The 19,450-nt window shown below is 36.5% G+C and overlaps 1 protein-coding gene across 1 annotated transcript in view; it reads left to right on the top strand.

The window, feature by feature from the left end:
- LOC141936911 (uncharacterized) overlaps nucleotides 1-19,450 on the top strand; it is a gene marked incomplete in the record, with an annotated part of 23,860 nt that extends 4,410 nt beyond the window's left edge. Inside the window, 32 exon segments of the mRNA XM_074854272.1 lie at nucleotides 1,154-1,174; nucleotides 1,376-1,396; nucleotides 3,215-3,235; nucleotides 3,334-3,354; nucleotides 3,623-3,643; nucleotides 4,873-4,893; nucleotides 5,050-5,070; nucleotides 5,159-5,179; nucleotides 5,300-5,320; nucleotides 7,413-7,433; nucleotides 7,863-7,883; nucleotides 9,083-9,103; nucleotides 9,268-9,288; nucleotides 9,729-9,749; nucleotides 11,020-11,040; nucleotides 11,277-11,300; nucleotides 11,598-11,618; nucleotides 12,656-12,676; nucleotides 12,779-12,799; nucleotides 13,130-13,150; nucleotides 13,469-13,489; nucleotides 13,745-13,765; nucleotides 14,996-15,016; nucleotides 15,423-15,443; nucleotides 15,761-15,781; nucleotides 15,897-15,917; nucleotides 16,033-16,053; nucleotides 16,157-16,177; nucleotides 16,595-16,615; nucleotides 17,088-17,108; nucleotides 17,213-17,233; nucleotides 17,461-19,450. Coding sequence (XP_074710373.1) covers nucleotides 1,154-1,174; nucleotides 1,376-1,396; nucleotides 3,215-3,235; nucleotides 3,334-3,354; nucleotides 3,623-3,643; nucleotides 4,873-4,893; nucleotides 5,050-5,070; nucleotides 5,159-5,179; nucleotides 5,300-5,320; nucleotides 7,413-7,433; nucleotides 7,863-7,883; nucleotides 9,083-9,103; nucleotides 9,268-9,288; nucleotides 9,729-9,749; nucleotides 11,020-11,040; nucleotides 11,277-11,300; nucleotides 11,598-11,618; nucleotides 12,656-12,676; nucleotides 12,779-12,799; nucleotides 13,130-13,150; nucleotides 13,469-13,489; nucleotides 13,745-13,765; nucleotides 14,996-15,016; nucleotides 15,423-15,443; nucleotides 15,761-15,781; nucleotides 15,897-15,917; nucleotides 16,033-16,053; nucleotides 16,157-16,177; nucleotides 16,595-16,615; nucleotides 17,088-17,108; nucleotides 17,213-17,233; nucleotides 17,461-17,972 — 1,166 coding nt within the window.

Here is a 19,450-nt window from a genome sequence, read left to right as displayed (position 1 = left end):
AACCACCCTTGTTTTGGGGTAAAAAAACACCCTTGTTTTGGGGTAAAAAACCACTTGTTTGGGGGTAAAAAAACACTTGGGGGGTAAAAAAACCCTTGTTTTGGGGTAAAACCCTGTGCTTTTGGGTAAAAAAACCACCTTGGTTTGGGGTAAAAAACCACCCTTGTTTGGGGGTAAAACCACCCTTGTTTTGGGATAAAACCACCCTTGTTTTGGGGTAAAAAAAACTGTTTGGGGGTAAACCCCCTTGTTTTGGGGTAAAACCCCCTTGTTTTGGGGTGTAAACCCCCCTTGTTTTGGGGTAAATCTCCCCTTGTTTTGGGGTAAATCTCCTCTTGTTTTGGGGTAAATCTCCCCTTGTTTTGGGGTAAAACCCCGCCTTGTTTTGGGGTAAAACCACCCTTGTTTTGGGGTAAAAAAACACCCTTGATTTGGGGTAAAAAACCACTTGTTTGGGGGTTAAAAAACACTTGTTTTGGGGGGTAAAAAACCCTTGTTTTGGGGTAAAACCCTGTGCTTTTGGGGTAAAAAAACCACCTTGGTTTGGGGTAAAAAACCACCCTTGTTTTGGGGTAAAAAACCACTTGTTTGGGCGGTAAAACCACCCTTGTTTGGGGGTAAAACCACCCTTGTTTGGGGGTAAAAAAAAACTTGTTTGGGGGTAAACCCCCTTGTTTTGGGGTAAAAACCCCTTGTTTTGGGGTAAACAAACCCTTGTTTTGGGTTAAAAACCACCCTTGTTTTGGGGTAAAACCCCCCTCGTTTTGGGGTAAAACCCCCCCTCGTTTTGGGGTAAAACCCCCCCTCGTTTTGGGGTAAAACCCCCTTGTTCTGAGGGAGGAGGAGCCTCTCGCACGCCCTGTCCTTGAAAAGTAGCAAATAAGAAAATTTTCTCCCCAGGTTTCAATATTTTTCTGTATTTCCTGCAGAGTAAAACCACCCAAATAAACACAAATATTATTTTTTTTTTCTCTCTGCAGCCAAGCTCGCAGCAGAAATACGTGAGTCCTTTTCTTCCTTTTCAAAGCCAAACCGATGGGTTTGGGCTCCGAAACCTCTTTTCTAGGGTCATTTTTTGTCACTTTACTTTTATAATACCTAATTTTTTTTTAAATTTACTAATACCTATTTTTTTTCCCCTCTTCTTTCAAAGGAAGACTCACTGCGCTGCTCGGTAAGTCTCATCCCGTGAGGATTGTTTTAATTAAACCTTTGCACGATTTTCTGTAATTAACCTCCTGCTCCTCGCGGGGGCTCGTGCCGAGGTGACACCACGTTGCTCGGGGACAACCTCGCCGCGACCCCAGAACTTGTTATCCTGGGGAAGAGGGAAAAATGCCGCTTTTTACTCTTTTTTTCTTTCTTTTCCGTTCAGGGGACCGAGACTCGAGGCTTCGTAAGTGACATTTTTTCCTCCCGACACGTAAAATTTTGGTCTAAAAGTGGCTTTTCCTCAGTGGGCTGGGGGGTTTCCAGAAGCGTTTCTCCTCCTGGGGCCTGGTTTTTCTTATTTTTCCTGCATTCTGAATTCAACATCTTACGGTGCTCCTAAACGGACGGATTACTGGAATTTTCCTCACATATTATTAATATATTAACATATTAATTATTACATTATATCACTATTATATTAAACCATCATATTATAATATGTTATTATAATTATGGTCTAATTGCGTAATTACATTGTTATTACATTGTTATTACATTGTTATTACATTGTTATTACATTGTAATAATATATTATGATATAATTAGAATATATTATGATTGTATTATAATATATTATGATGTAATTATATATTATGTTATAATTATGATATAATTAGAATATATTCTGATTATTATATTCACTTATTACATTGTTATTACATTGTTATTACATTGTAATAATATATTATGATATAATTAGAATATATTATGACTGTATTATAATATATTATGATGTAATTATATATTGTTATAATTATGATATAATTAGAATATATTCTGATTATTATATTCACGTATTACATTGTTATTACATTGTTATTACATTGTTATTACATTGTAATAATATATTATGATATAATTAGAATATATTATGATTGTATTATAATATATTATGATGTAATTATATATTATGTTATAATTATGATATAATTAGAATATATTCTGGTCATTATATTCACGTATTACATTGTTATTACATTGTTATTACATTGTAATTGCATTGTAATAATGTATTATGATATAATTAGAATATATTATGATTGTATTATAATATATTATGATGTAATTATATATTATGTTATAATTATGATATAATTAGAATATATTCTGGTCATTATATTCACGTATTACATTGTTATTACATTGTTATTACATTGTAATTGCATTGTAATAATGTATTATGATATAATTAGAATATATTATGATTGTATTATAATATATTATGATGTAATTATATATTATGTTATAATTATGATATAATTAGAATATATTCTGATTATTATATTCACTTATTACATTGTTATTACATTGTTATTACATTGTAATAATATATTATGATATAATTAGAATATATTATGACTGTATTATAATATATTATGATGTAATTATATATTGTTATAATTATGATATAATTAGAATATATTCTGATTATTCACGTATTACATTGTTATTACATTGTTATTACATTGTTATTACATTGTTATTACATTGTTATTACATTGTTATTACATTGTTATTACATTGTTATTACATTGTAATAATATATTACGATATAATTAGAATATATTATGATTGTATTATAATATATTATGATGTAATTATATATCATGTTATAATTATGATATAATTATAATATATTCTGGTCATTATATTCACGTATTACATTGTTATTACATTGTTATTACATTGTAATTGCATTGTAATAATGTATTATGATATAATTAGAATATATTATGATTGTATTATAATATATTATGATGTAATTATATATTATAATTATGATATAATTATATTCTGATTATTATATTCACGTATTACATTTTTAATTTCATTTTATACCACCAGACTACACATTTTTATTACCTATTCCGCACTATCACACTCTATATTATATTATTTTCTAAACCACCCCATAAGCTCAAACCACAGAATTCTTTAGGCTGAGTCCAGAGAGGAGAGAGCAACTTCTATTTAAAATAAACTTGGATTTCTCTCTTTTTAGGGAAACTCACCGCAGAACTCGGTAAGTCGTTTTTTTTCCCTGTATTACAGGGAAAAAGGGGGAAACCAGAAGCACTGAAAACCGATCAATATCTTTTTTTTCTTTATTTTTTTTTTTAGCAAAATGCGATGCAACGATCAGTAAGTGACGTCTCCTCCTGGCGCGCCTCGGGCGGGGTCTCAGCGTGGGAGGGATGTTGGAATTTCTTCGTTAAACTTAAATTTGGGTGGCGAGAAGAAATAAGCTCTTGGGTTTCGAGGGCTGGGGGGGTCTGGAGCCAAAGTTTGGGGGGAAAAAGGGAAATATAGCGGGGAGGAAAACTCCCGTGGGAAGAGCTGGGGGGGAGGTTGGACCCGTGTTCGGCATCTGGGAAATCTAACGGGGGTTCATGTTCTTTTCTGCTTTAAGGAATTTTTACCGTGGAGCTGGGTAAGTCCGTTTCCTTCCTTTTGCGGTTTTGATTAATTTTTTTATGATTTTTTAAGGAAATTACTACATTTTAAGGAAATTACTACATTTTAAGGAAATTAACACTTTTAATACATTATTAAATTTATAATACATTATTACGTTTTAAAGAAATTATTAAATTTTAAAGAAATTATTTTTAATATATTAAATTTTAAAGAAATTATTTTAAATAAATTATTAAGTTTTAAATAAATTATTAAATTTTAAAGAAATTAATAATTTGGATACATTATTAAATTTATAATACATTATTACATTTAAAATAAATTATTAAATTTTAAAGAAATTATTGTTTTAAAATAAATTATTAAATTTTAAAGAAATTATTGTTTTAAAATAAATTATTAAATTTTAAAGAAATTATTTTTTAATAAATTATTAAATTTTAAATAAATTATTAAACTTTAAAGAAATTAATAATGTTGATACATTATTAAATTTATAATATGTTATTACGTTTTAAATAAATTATTAAATTTTAAAGACATTAAATTTTAAAGACATTACATTTTAAATAAATTATTTTTAAAATAAATTATTAATTTTTAAAGACATTACATTTTAAATAAATTATTTTTAAAATAAATTATTAAATTTTAAAGACATTACATTTTAAATAAATTATTTTTAAAATAAATTATTAATTTTTAAAGACATTACATTTTAAATAAATTATTTTTAAAATAAATTATTAATTTTTAAAGACATTACATTTTAAATAAATTATTTTTTAAATAAATTATTAAATTTTAAAGACATTACACTTTAAATAAATTATTTTTTAAATAATTAAATTTTAAAGACATTACACTTTAAATAAATTATTAAATTTTAAATAAATTATTACATTTTAAAGACATTATTAAATTTTAAAGACATTATTAAATCGATAACAGATCGTTACGTTCTAAATCAATTATTAGATCTGACCTAAGTGTCACGCTACAAGCAAACCCCTAAATTCCGTGTTAAAGCCGCCGTTCTCACACCAACCCCCAAACTCCTCCCTTCTGCCCGTGTCCCACCTCCCGGCGGAAAAGCAGAAATCGAGACGTTTGAGCCCAAGGGCGTGACGTGAGCTCGAGCAGGAAGCTCCCGCGCGCCGGGTTGCGCGAGCGGACGGGGCGTGTGAGAGGCAGGAACGGGGAGAACTGACGCACGTTTTGCTTTTTTTCACTTATTTTTAGGAGAGCGACACACAAAAATCGGTGAGTCTGACGTTCCCCTGCCCGGCGGATCTCGGGGTGAATTTCTCAGGAGGAAGATCCCACTCGGCCATCGCCGTCCGTTTCCTGCGTATTTAGGAAAATTTTTAAAAATTGCCTTAAATCTAAATTTTTTTTTTTTTTCCCGCTTTTTTTCAGGTGAACTTACCGCGGACGTCGGTGAGTCGTTTTCCCGTTAATCCTGATTCGGGTCGAAACGGCGAGAGGCGCCGAGCGGCGTAATAATCGTTTATTTGTTTATTTTTAGGGGACTGCAACAGGAAACTCCGTAAGTGCCTTTTTTTAATCGTGAAAATTCACCCTGAGGATTTCGTCACCTGTTACGTCATCGGGAAGAGAAGGAACATCGCGAAATTCCTGTTTTGTTTTGTTTTTCTCTATTTTAAAGGGCAACACGCGGCAGAACTCGGTAAGGAACGTCCCGACGTTGCTCAAAAGGGTTGTTTGGAGGGTTTTGGGGTTTTTTGCAGTTATTTCTGCGTATCTGAAGGTTTTTAAGTGGGAAAATTTCTATTTTAGTCAAGTTTAGCGGTACGTACGCAAAAGTGAAGATGAGTATGGAGATATGAAATATGGGGCTTGTGGTAGATTTTATGATCAATTTTGTAGATTTTATGATCAATTTCGTGGTAGATTTTATGACCAATTTTGTAGATTTTATGATCAATTTCGTGGTAGATTTTATGATCAATTTCGTGGTAGATTTAATGATCAATTTTGTAGATTTTATGATCAATTTTGTGGTAGATTTTATGATCAATTTTGTAGATTTTATGATCAATTTTGTGGTAGATTTTACGACCAATTTTGTAGACTTTATGGTAAACCTTGTGGTAGATTTTACGATCGATTTTGTGGTAGATTTTATGATCAATTTCGTGGTAGATTTTACGACCAATTTCGTGGTAGATTTTATGATCAATTTTGTAGATTTTATGACCAATTTCGTGGTAGATTTTATGACCAATTTTGTGGTAGATTTAATGATCAATTTTGTAGATTTTATGACCAATTTCGTGGTAGATTTTATGATCAATTTCGTGGTAGATTTTATGATCAATTTTGGGGAAGATTTATGATCAATTTCGTGGTAGATTTTATGATCAATTTTGGGGAAGATTTATGATCAATTTCGTGGTAGATTTTATGATCAATTTTGGGGAAGATTTATGATCAATTTCGTGGTAGATTTAATGATAAATCTTGTGGTAGATTTTATGATCAATTTTGTAGATTTTATGATCAATTTTGTGGAAGATTTTATGATCAATTTCATGGTAGACTTTATGATCAATTTTGTAGATTTTATGACCAATTTTGTGGTAGATTTTATGATCAATTTCGTGGTAGATTTTGTGATCAATTTTGTAGATTTTACGATCAATTTCGTGGTAGATTTTACGATCAATTTCGTGGTAGATTTTATGACCAATTTTGTAGATTTTATGATCAATTTCGTGGTAGATTTTATGATCAATTTCGTGGTAGATTTTACGATCAATTTCGTGGTAGATTTTATGATCAATTTTGTAGATTTTACGATCAATTTCGTGGTAGACTTAATGATCAATTTTGTAGATTTTATGACCAATTTCTTGGTAGATTTTATGATCAATTTTGTAGATTTTATGATCAATTTCGTGGTAGATTTTATGATCAATTTTGTAGATTTTACGATCAATTTCATGGTAGATTTTTATGATCAATTTTGTAGATTTTACGATCAATTTCATGGTAGATTTTATGACCAATTTTGTGGTAGATTTAATGATCAATTTTGTGGAAGATTTTATGATCAATTTCATGGTAGATTTAATGATCAATTTTGTAGATTTTATGATCAATTTTGTGGTAGATTTTATGACCAATTTTGTAGACTTTATGGTAAATCTTGTGGTAGATTTTACGATCGATTTTGTGGTAGATTTTATGATCAATTTCGTGGTAGATTTTACGACCAATTTCGTGGTAGATTTTATGATCAATTTTGTAGATTTTATGACCAATTTCGTGGTAGATTTTATGATCAATTTTGTGGTAGATTTAATGATCAATTTTGTAGATTTTATGACCAATTTCGTGGTAGATTTTATGATCAATTTTGTAGATTTTATGATCAATTTCGTGGTAGATTTTATGATCAATTTTGTAGATTTTATGATCAATTTCGTGGTAGATTTTATGATCAATTTTGTAGATTTTATGATCAATTTCGTGGCAGACTTTACGACCGATTTCGTGGCAGACTTTACGACCGATTTCGTGGCAGATTTACGACCGATTTCGTGGCAGATTTTACGACCGATTTCGTGGCAGATTTACGACCGATTTTTATGACAGGCCCTACAGACCATATAACAAATCTTCCACAAAATACCCATTTCCCAGCGTCATCACAGACACAAAACCAGCTCCAGAACAAACCCTCGGCAGCGCTTGACTTCAGCGCTTGCGGGACGCGACTCCGCGCTAATTTATTTTTATTTCTTTACCACTTCTAGAGGAACGGGACGTGAAAATCCGTAAGTGTCCCCTTCCCCCGCCCCGCGGTGCCCCGGCAGCACATTTTCTATTTTTACGGGTGAGCTCAGCGGCAACACGAGCTCGTGGCTGCCCCGGAGGGAGGGAATAAATATTAAATATCGGCCGCAGAAAGCAACGACCGGATCTGTCGTGACGAGCAATATTGGCTTTTTTTTTTTTTTGGGCCGGATATGGCATTTTTTTCCTCCCGTAAACCCGCTTTGGGACACTTATTGCGTCGTATTTCGATTTGGGGGGCGGGGCTTGAGCCTGGTTTTCCGCTGCAAATATTAATTTAGCTGAGGTTTGATTTTTTTTTTTTTTTTTTAAAGCAGATGGGAGTGAAAAGAATAAAAAACCTGCCCTGGTGGCGTGAGGACAAAAGCAGCGATTTCGGGTTGTTTATGCCCTTTTTTCTTTTCTTTTAGGGGAAAATGAAGCGGAGATAAGTAAGTGGCGTTTTCCACGCTCCGTGGTTTGAGGGGGGGTCTCTTGCTTGACCCAAATCTTGAATAATCACCTGAAATCCAATATACGGCAGAAAAAAGGGTTTTCTGTGCAGAAATTTCCCTAAAAAGCCGTTTATAGAAGGGAGGGAAACAGGGATCTGGGGCTTGGAAAGGCCACGCTCTTGGAGTTCCTTGTGAAGAGTAAAAGTGGGGGGAAAAAATGAAAATGGTGGGTTTCCCCTCGCGCTGTCGGGGGACGGGGTTGGGGCTCCACGTGGGAGCCCAAGTTCTGCCGTTGGCTTCGGGGTCGGCCGGGGAACAGCCCCAGCGTGTTCCAGACCCTCTTGAGCTGTATTGTGTGGAAAAATTGTGTTTGTGATAAATATAAACTGTAATTAATAAATAAAAATGTGACTGTATCATGAAATAATTGTATTTTATTATATATTATGGAATTTACGTGTTGAACGTGATTGTGACAATAATTTCGTATTATAGACATAAAAAGTTAAATTCTAAAATATATGAAAATGTTAAATTCTATAATATATAAAAAGTTAAATTCTAAAATATATGAAAATGTTAAATTCTATAATATATAAAAAGTTAAATTCTAAAATATATGAAAATGTTAAATTCTAAAATATATGAAAATGTTAAATTCTATAATATATAAAAAGTTAAATTCTAAAATATATGAAAATGTTAAATTCTATAATATATAAAAAGTTAAATTCTAAAATATATGAAAATGTTAAATTCTAAAATATATGAAAATGTTAAATTCTATAATATATAAAATGTTAAATTCTAAAATATATGAAAAGTTAAATTCTATAATATACGAAAAGTTAAATTCTAAAATATACGAAAAGTTAAATTCTATAATATACGAAAATGTTAAATTCTATAATATACGAAAATGTTAAATTCGAAAATATACGAAAATGTTAAATTCGAAAATATACGAAAATGTTAAATTCGAAAATATACGAAAATGTTAAATTCGAAAATATACGAAAATGTTAAATTCGAAAATATACGAAAATGTTAAATTCGAAAATATACGAAAATGTTAAATTCGAAAATATACGAAAATGTTAAATTCGAAAATATACGAAAATGTTAAATTCTATAACATATATAATTCTGGCATTAAAAAGTCGACCTTGGCACTAACAGTGTCTCTCCGCCCCCAGGGCGCCTCACCGCGCGGCTCGGTAAGTTCGTTTCCTTCCCCTCCCCGGGGGCTTCTTGTTCTTTTCATCTCCACATAATTTGGAAAAAAAAAATAACAGGAAACCAAAGATTGCTTGCATCAGCAAAATCCCGCGGAAAAAAACGGGTGTAATAGGTAAAAATGTCGATTTCTTTCTGTTTGCAGAGCAGCGGGACGCGGACGTCCGTAAGTCGATTGGCGTCTCGGAGAAGCGGGATCCCCGACAACGGGTGGTGCGGGCGCCCCTGTTCGCCAAAAAAGTGTGTTTGGTTAAATTATTCGTTCAAAAATAGACCTATTTGGGGAAAATTCTCCATTAAATATGTCGGTGTTCGAGGGCAGCGTCCTGGAGAGCTGATTCTCCGTCCTAAATTCCTGTGAGAGTTTCTGCTCATATTTTATTTGCAAGATTTTTATCTCGGTCATTTTTTTTCTCGCCCTCCCGCGGAGCCATAAGCACAAAATTTTGGCGTTTTCCCCCCTCCACGAGCGTCCTCGAGGCGGAAAATCTCCGCAGCGCGTGTGCGTGGCCGGGGCTTTCTGCAGAGCTCCTGCGTAGGGAAAGGCGGAAATCGGAGAAAACGGCGTTTTATTCATTCCTGTTCCTTTTTTGGTTTAATTTCTAGGAGAACAGGGCGCTGTCATCAGTAAGTGGCATTTGTGTTTGCTGAGAAACGCCCGCGCTGGGGGTCACGAGCGGGGTGGTGTTGGTGCTGATGTTTTGGCTTAGGATTTTCATCCAAATGCGGTTAATTAATTGAAATAAGGGGTTTTTAAAAAAAGTAAAAAGTAAAAAAAGTAAAAAAGAATTTTTAAAAGTGGAATTAAGTAAAAAAATGGAATTAAGTAAAAAAAATGGAACGAGGTAAAAAAAATGGAACGAGGTAAAAAAAATGGAATGAAGTAAAAAAATGGAATGAAGTAAAAAAATGGAATTAAGTAAAAAAAATGGAACGAGGTAAAAAAAATGGAATGAAGTAAAAAAATGGAATGAAGTAAAAAAATGGAACGAAGTAAAAAAATGGAATTAAGTAAAAAAAATGGAACGAGGTAAAAAAAATGGAATGAAGTAAAAAAATGGAATGAAGTAAAAAAATGGAACGAAGTAAAAAAATGGAACGAAGTAAAAAAATGGAATTAAGTAAAAAAAATGGAACGAGGTAAAAAAAATGGAATGAAGTAAAAAAATGGAATGAAGTAAAAAAATGGAACGAAGTAAAAAAATGGAACGAAGTAAAAAAATGGAATTAAGTAAAAAAAATGGAATTAATTAAAAAAATGGAACGAAGTAAAAAAATGGAACGAAGTAAAAAAATGGAACGACGTAAAAAAATGGAATTAAGTAAAAAAAATGGAATTAATTAAAAAAATGGAACGAAGTAAAAAAATGGAACGAAGTAAAAAATGGAATTAAGTAAAAAAAATGGAATTAATTAAAAAAATGGAACGAAGTGAAAAAAATGGAACGAAGTGAAAAAAATGGAACGAAGTGAAAAAATGGAACGAAGTAAAAAAATGGAACGAAGTAAAAAAAATGGAACGAAGTAAAAAAAATGGAATTTAGTGTAAAAAAACCGGAATTAAGTGTAAAAAAAAAAAAATTGAATTTAGTGTAAAAAATAAAACTGGAATTAAGTGTAAAAAAAAATAATGGAGTTAAGTGTAAAAAAAAATAACGGAATTAAGTGTAAAAAAAACGGAGTTAAGTGTAAAAAAAAAAAAAAAATGGAATTGAGTGTAAAAAAAAAAAAATAACGGAATTGAGTGTAAAACCAAAAACGGAGTCGAGAGCGTGGGGGTACGTGCCCGTGTCTGAGGCTCTGGGTGCCTCGAGTTCCCCCTCCCCCGCCGAGACCTTCTCGCGTCCTTGGGGGGAAAAGCCCCGATTCGAACAAATTTTATTTTCTCCTTTTTAAGGAAAACTGACAGAAGAGCTTGGTAAGTCGCTTTTATTCCTCTCACCTTTGGGATTTTGGGGGTTTTTCTCACAATTTGGGTTGGCTGGTTGCGTATAAATTTGGGGATAAATTTTCCCGAGGCCGATGGAAATGAATTAAAAATAAAAATAACAGAAAATGGTAACGCGGAGAAAAACCAGCAACGGAATAGAAACGGGCTCGTCCGCTGATACAAAAATCTGCGTTTCACCTTTTTTTCTCTTTTCTGTTTGTTAGAGGAACTAAAGGATCAGGAAGCCGGTGAGTGACATTTTCCTTCCCACCTAAAAAATTTGGAAATTTCAAATTTGGAATTCCCTATTTTATAACGTATTAATATTTCTCGTGCGCTGTTTATTTTATTATTCGGGTGCGAATGTTACAAAAGCGCGTGCGGAGACACACGCAGCTGCGGGCGTTATTTCCAGACTAAAATCGAATTTAATTTGGGGATGGAAACAAAAAGTGTAGAATTACGATTTTTTTAAAAATTTGAGCGGCGGCCGGAGGCGCGAACCCGGGACGGGCGGCGCGAATTAATTCTCGTTCCCTTTGCAGCTGAATCTCCTGAGGAGTCTGGTAAATCTTTTGTTTTCTTTTTAATTGGACAAAAAAAAAGGGGTGGGGCAAGTTTTGGGGGAGGAATCTTGTAACGGGCACCATGTGGCGGGATTATTATTTTTTTTTTCAAAAAAAAAAAGAAATGGTGTGTGTTTAATGCAAGTCGCAGACTTATTTCAAATCACGGTTACAAATGCCCAGAATATCTGGGAAAGGGACGCTGCCGACACGAGAGAGGCTAAAAACAATGCTGACTCTGTTCTTTGTTCTTTGTTCTTTCCGGTTTATTTTTTATTTTTTTATTTTTTATTTTCTTTTTCCCTTTTTCCTTTTCCCTTTTTCCCTTTCCCTTTTTCCTTTTTTCCCTTTTTCCCTTTTTCCCTTTTCTTTTCCCCTTTTTTCCCTTTTTCCCTTTTTCCCTTTTTCCCCTTTTTCCCCTTTTTCCCCTTTTTCCCCTTTTTCCCCCCTTTTTCCCCTTTTTCCCCTTTTTCCCCTTTTTCCCCTTTTTCCCCTTCCCCTTTTTCCCCTTTTTCCCCTTTTCCCCTTTTCCCCTTTTCCCCTTTTCCCCTTTTCCCCTTTTCCCCCTTTTTTCCCTTTTTTTCCTTTTTTTTTCCTTTTTTTTCCTTTTTTTCCTTTTTTTCCTTTTTTTCCTTTTTTTCCTTTTTTCCTTTTTTCCTTTTTTTTCCTTTTTTTTCCTTTTTTTTTCCTTTTTTTTTCCTTTTTTTTTCCTTTTTTTTCCTTTTTTTTCCTTTTTTTCTTTTTTCCCTTTTTTTTCTTTTTTTCCCTTTTTTCCCTTTTTTCCCTTTTTTCCCTTTTTTTCCCTTTTTTTCCCTTTTTTCCCTTTTTTCCCTTTTTTTCCCTTTTTTTCCCTTTTTTTCCTTTTTTTTCCTTTTTTTCCTTTTTTTCCTTTTTTTCCTTTTTTTTCCTTTTTTTTCCTTTTTTTTCCTTTTTTTTCCTTTTTTCCTTTCCCCCCCTTTCCCCCCCTTTTCCCCCTTTTTTATTTTTTAATTTTTTAAATTTTTTTTCATTTTTTGTTTTTCTTTTTTCGTTCCCAGAGGAGACTGATCTAGAAAAGGGTAAGCACCATTTTCCTTCCCGCCAAGGCAGAAAACCCCTTTGATTTGAAGGAATCCCCCTCAAGCACGTGATAACAATTTTCTATTTTTCCCTCCCTCAAGCCCAACTCACCGAAGGACCCGGTAAGTCCTTCCCTTCCTTTGCCCAAACACCCAACATTTATTTTCACCTTTTCCGTTGAGTTTGATCAGCAGCTTCGTGCTCTGTCCAAGAGATGACGTCGGCAAAGCTTAATACTGAACAATTTACAAGGAAAATTAAAATTTAAACGGAAAATCAATTTTACGTCGTCATCGGAAGCAGCTTTTTACATTTCTCCACAATTTAACTGAAAAATTGGAGGAAATTTGGGTTTTCTGATAGTGAAGAAGAGAGAGAATAGTAGAGGAGAAGGAAATATCCAGCGACTAAACTGATCCTAACGGAAATTCATGTTTTTCTCCTCCCTTAAGATGACGTCACTGAAGAACGCGGTAGGTGATTTTTTATTATTTTTTTTTAATTTTTAACCTTTTTGAAGTTAACCTTTTGAATTTTTAACCTTTTGAAGCTTTTCTGAAGATTTCTGACTCTTTTTTTTTTTGTTGCCCGGATATTAACTTGAACGTAACAAGAAATGGAGGGTTGGAGGGAAACGAGAGCCAACAGAAAATGGAATTTCCGTGAATAAATTATGAATTAGACGACAGTGCGGGGGGAGAAGTCCAGGCTCTGACCTCCCATCCACAGATACTTCCAAATTATTTTAATCTTCTTTTTCTTCTTTTAATCTTTTCCTTGGTTTTTTTTAGGGGAACGTGATCAAAAATTAGGTGGGTTTTGTCATTTCCCGGGTCCTTCGGGGCGTGTTCGGGTGCTCTGATGGGGTCGGACGCTCCTCTCTTGTCCCACCCCCGCAACAGCCGAGGGAGCGGCTTTTCCACCCCGAAAGACCAAATTCCCGCGCGGGTGTTTGAATATTGGGGCAGTTCGGGAGGTTTCTGGGGAAATCGCGTCGTCTTGCAGCCTCCCGCGGTACCAGCTGAGCAAGGAAATCTTAATTATGTCATTGATTTCTTTCCTTAAAGAGGAAATCACTGAAGAGCTTGGTAAGTCATTTCTCTTTCCTTTCCCCCCTTCGTTAATTTTTCCCCCCTTATTTAATTTTTTCCCCCCTATTTAATTTTTTCCCCCCATTTAATTTTTTCCCCCCTATTTTATTTTTTCCCCCCTTATTTTAATTTTTCCCCCCCTTATTTTAATTTTTCCCCCTTTATTTTATTTTCCCCCCTTATTTTATTTTTTCCCCCTTTATTTTATTTTTTCCCCCTTATTTTATTTTTTCCCCCTTATTTTATTTTTCCCCCCTTATTTTATTTTTCCCCCTTATTTTTTCCCCCTTATTTTATTTTTCCCCCCTTATTTTATTTTTCCCCCTTATTTTAATTTTCCCCCCTTATTTTCCCCCTTTATTTTATTTTCCCCCCTTATTTTATTTCCCCCCTTATTTTATTTTTTCCCCCTTATTTTATTTTTCCCCCCTTATTTTATTTTTCCCCCCTTATTTTATTTTCCCCCTTTATTTTATTTTCCCCCTTTATTTTATTTTCCCCCCTTATTTTATTTTTTCCCCCTTATTTTATTTTCCCCCCTTATTTTATTTTTTCCCCCTTATTTTATTTTTTCCCCCTTATTTTATTTTTCCCCCCTTATTTTATTTTTCCCCCCTTATTTTATTTTCCCCCCCTTATTTTATTTTCCCCCCTTATTTTATTTTCCCCCCTTATTTTATTTTCCCCCCTTATTTTATTTTCCCCCTTTATTTTATTTTCCCCCCTTATTTTATTTTTTCCCCCCTTATTTTAATTTTCCCCCCTTATTTTATTTTCCCCCCTTATTTTTTCCCCCCTTATTTTAATTTTTTCCCCCCGTATTTTATTTCCCCCCCCTTATTTTAATTTCCCCCCCCTTATTTTATTTTCCCCCCTTATTTTATTTTTTCCCCCTATTTTATTTTTTCCCCCTTATTTTATTTTTCCCCCCTTATTTTATTTTTTCCCCCCTTATTTTATTTTTTCCCCCTTATTTTATTTTTCCCCCCTTATTTTATTTTTTCCTCCCTGTTGCTCTTTTCCCTTATTTTGAGTTTTGTGTTTTCTTTTTTATCTCAGTTTAAAAAAAACCCTCAGGCGCAAATTAAAAACTTTTTAACCAACAATAATAACCAAGGGTGCAGCGACGCAGGGAAATTGTCAAGATGCAATTTGTAGGTGATGCAAAAAAATAATTGTGGGGGACACTTTTAAGATTTTTTTTTTCTTTTTTTTTTGGTTTTTCAGCGAAACAGACGGCGCGACTCGGTGAGTTGTTCTCTCCGCGAACCTTCTGCCTTTAACGGGCTGGGAACGGACGTGGGCGTGTGAATATCGCTCAAAAATAGGGTTTTTTTTTCCTTTAATATGAGAGAAAAGAACCGTTCAAAAACTTCACATCCTTGGATGCTGCTTGGCTGCTTCTCCCCGGGCAGCCCAGATGCCCTTTTGTGTGACGTTTTGGGTAATAAAGAGTTATTTTGGGTTGGTTTTGTGTTGCTGAGGGCTCCCTTCAGTTCGCTGATGTTTAACTCTGCTGAGAGGAATTAAAATTCAAAATCCGTAAACGTGTTCTGGGAGGGAAACGTGGAATCCCCCAGTGAACCGTTTAGTGTGTGGCCATGGGGAAAAAAATATTTATAATTAAAACCAGTTTTCCTTTCGCTCTTTCTAGGTGAACTCACTACAGAGCTGGGTAAGTCCTTTAAAAAAAAAAAAAAAACACAAAAAAACCACCAAAATTTGTGCAAATATCTTGTTTCTGTTTAGTTTGGGCTTTGGTAGGAGCGAGCCACGATTGGCTTTAAGATTAGGAAAGTCAATTAAGGGAATGGGTTAATTTCTATAGAATTAGAGGCAAAACGCAAATTACAATTGTAATTCTCGGAAGGGAAAAGCAAAACACCCGATTTCTCGCCAGAACGATGAACACGCGCAGCGACAGGGGGAGCGTTTAGGAATAACTTGTCTTTTTTTTTTTTTCCCCTTTCCGTTCTTTTTTTCCTTATTTAGGAGAGCGCGATACCAAAATTGGTACGTGTCCGCCCGCTCCCCGGCTCCCGCGGAACTTGGCGCGTGGAATCGTGACTTTTATTTTAACGCTGATAATAATGAAAATCGCTATTTTTTTTTTTTCTTCTCCCTGAAGATGAACTGCGTGCAGAAATCGGTGAGTGTTCTTCTCCGCCTTCCAAATCCACGTTTACGGCCTCGATTTTGGGGGTATTTTTTTTTAATCCGAAGGGAAAAAAAAAACAGATTATAACAACTTTTCCTTTATTTAGAAAAACGCGATAGAAAAATCGGTGAGTATCCGACTTCTTCCCCGAGACGTGACCCTTGTAAGACCCGCGTGAGCGCCTCGGTGTGAATTGGGGCGGAAATCTTTTCTTTTTTCTGTCTTGGCAGATGAACTCGCTGCGGAGCTTGGTAAGTCCCTGGGGTGGCAAGAAAGATTTGTAAGGCTTGTGTTTGTCTCTTATATTTTTATTTTTTGTTTCTCGCGCCTTTTTCTGGGCTAATTTGGGGAGTTTTATGGAAACCTGGGCTAGCGAGGGTAAAGTAGAAAGACGCGTGCGTTTATAAATATATATATTGTGCGTTCTAGATAAAAATAACGTAATTGTACATTATAGATACTAATTCTAGTATGTAATTAGATATTAATACATATTATTAATATAATAATACATATTATTAATATAATCAGAATAATCAATGCAAACAATCACAACCACTAAGCACAGAACAATATTTTTGCCTCGAGAGCCAAGAAACTCTCAGAAAGTCGTAACGGAAAAATGAGGAGAAACGCACAATAATCAATTCTATCGTTTCTCTTTGCAGAGGAATACAAAGCAAAAATGCGTGAGCGTCCCTTTTTCTCACCTTCCGGAGCGGTAAAAGACGTGGGAGGTTTTGGGGATGTTTTGGGAAAGGTGGGCTGTGAGATTTTAGACTTTTTAACCTTCCGTGGACGTCAGTGCGGCCATAAAAAGTGAAAATATTGGCCGTGACTTTGCCAAACTCTAACAGTGATGCCGCGGCAATTCCTGGGATTAGACCTTTTTTTTTTTTTCGGACTTCTGGGGTTTAGTTTAAAACGTCTGTTTGGGTTTTTTTCCTGAGGTTTAGTCTAACTGACAATTCATGTTACAGACACAAGTCTCAGTGAGGACTTATTTCACCACAATTTAACCTCGTGCAAGGCAAAAAAAAAAACAAAACAAAACACTTTTTAGGGGGAAGGAAGGAAATAAAAAATTGTCGTGAACTGGAGGCATCTTCAGAATAAAAAAAACCCTCATTAAAACGGCTTTTTAATTTCTTTTCCTTTAAGGAAAATGCATCAAAGAGCACAGTAAGTGCATTTTTCTCCCTTCTACAAATACCCCTTCGGCGCTGGGATTTCAGTTTACATCGTCGTTAATGATTTTTTTTTTTTATTTTATTGTGCATTTTTAGGGAGAGAGGAAGAAAAAATGGGTAAGTAATTTAGAGAAAGATTAAGAAAAAAAAAAGGGTCGGTAATTTGGTACTTGGTTTCGCGTAGACGTGTAGGGCTGGTTGCACGTCGAGTTATTGAACCTTGAACTACGGGAAGACCAAACACCCAACTAGATTTCCAAGAAGACCCCATTCCCCGGGGCAAAGGGACATGTTCAATAAGTTTAATTCTCTTTTTTTTTTTTTTTTTTTCCCCTCTTCCCCAGCCAACGTGATGCTGGACCCGGAGACAGCCCACCCCCGCCTCATCCTCTCCAAGGACCGGAAGAGCGTGAGGTGGGAATACGTCTTGCGGGAGACTCCCGACAACCCCGAGCGCTTCGACGCCGATCCTTGCGTGTTGGGTCACGAGGGCTTCACCTCCGGGAGACACTCCTGGGTGGTGGACGTGACCGAGGGACAATACTGCGCCGTGGGGGTCAGCAAAGAGTCTCTGCAGAGGAAGGGACCCATCAGCTTCAATCCCGAGGAAGGGATCTGGGCGGTGCAGCAGTGGGGGTTTAAGAACCGCGCCCTCACCGACCCTCCGACCCTCCTTAACCTGCCGCGGGTCCCCAGGAAGATCCGGATCTCTCTAGACTACGAGTGGGGTGAGGTGGCGTTTTTTGACGTGGAGAACAAAACACCCATCTTCACGTTTCCGCCGGTTTCCTTCGCCGGGGAGCGGATCCGGCCGTGGTTCTGGGTGGAGCTGGGCTCGCTCGCTCTGGTCCGATGACCTTGGCCTTCCTCCTTGCGCCGAGAGCTCAGAGCTCGGGTGGGTTGGAGGGGCAGGAGGAGTGGTGGAACCACCTCGCTCCATCCAAACCCCCACAGCTGGGTGGTGAAGAGCAGCAGGACAGAGACCAGGATAGAGGCTTTCGGGAAGAGCTACGCCAAACCTCATTCTCCCCCGTTCCCAATCGAGTGCTCCGACCATCATCGTGCAGAGGAAGAGCAGCCCACCCTCCGTGGCCTCACCCTGAGGTGGCAGAAGTTCTGCCCAGCCTCAGCGACACCTCGTAGCTTCAGCTCCAGCGTACAGGGACGTCAGAGAGAGACGTAGACTCCTCCTTCGGTCGACAGAAAGAGGTGGGCGCCGGGGTGAGTCACCACCGTTCACGCTGCCTGTGGCACCCGGGTGGGAGGCCAGGCTCCCACCAGCGTTTTCTCCTCACCAGTTGGTGGCTGACGTGTAGATTTCAACCATTTGAGCCACTTTTGTAGCAGGTGGAGGGAAATGAGCATTTCTGGTGGGCAGCTCGTCTCATCCAGGCGTAGGCGGCAAAATAGGACGGGCAAGTCGTGCTTTCCGTGTGCCCCTGTCCCTCTTCGTCAACTGTTGAAGGAGTCTTGGTTGACTGTGGAAGGAAGACTCTTAGTTGACTGTGGAAGGAGTCTTCGTTGACTGTCGAAGGAGTCTTTGTCAACTGTTGAAGGACTCTTCATCGACTGTTGAAGGACTTTTTGTTGACTGTTGAAGGACTCTCCGTTGACTTTCGGAGGAGTCTACACTTAGAAGAGATTCAACAATTCTCCTCTGCCCAACCTGCACACAAATTCAGGCCCTTGGCCACAGAAAGGATGTGACAAACCCTCTGTGACTCCACAGAGCTCCCAGAGCTCCCAGGTCAACGCACCGTCTCCACAGGTGAAGATGCTCCAGCCAACAAGGCATCGCTCCCATAATCCTTTATACCAGAGCTGGACACAGCCAGGTCCTCTGGCAGGACTAAATTTGACTCAAGTCTGGCCTGGGCAGATGATCTTATTCCAGCTGGGTTAGGCAGAGTCCATGAGTTTAGCTCAGCCTTTGGGAGAAGAGATAAGCCTGGATTCAAGACCAAGCTGCCACGATGCCCTCAGGTGAAAATCGGGGTGCAAACACCCACACCACAGGGATTAAAGGTTCGAAGGGGCTCACACCAGCGCGGAGCTCTGCATCGGGTCACCCTAAAGCTTCCGATGAGGTACTGGGAGCTCTAAAACTGGATTCATGGAGGGGGTTAAGCCAGCGCTTGAGATTTAGGGACATCGCTGAAGCTGCTAGAGGGGGTGGACACCACGATCTTCACCTTTCACGACATCTCCTGATGAATTCCTCTTTAATCCCTGCTTGTTCTTAGCCACCTGCAAAGCCCTAAATCTTGTCTTCTGCCCCACCACGGGATGGCCAACTGGTAGTTCCCAGCTGACAATAAACCACTTGAGACGCTC

Source organism: Strix uralensis, chromosome 35 (assembly GCF_047716275.1).
Source record: "Strix uralensis isolate ZFMK-TIS-50842 chromosome 35, bStrUra1, whole genome shotgun sequence".
NCBI lineage: Eukaryota > Metazoa > Chordata > Aves > Strigiformes > Strigidae > Strix > Strix uralensis.
This window is presented reverse-complemented; position numbering and strand designations above follow the sequence as displayed.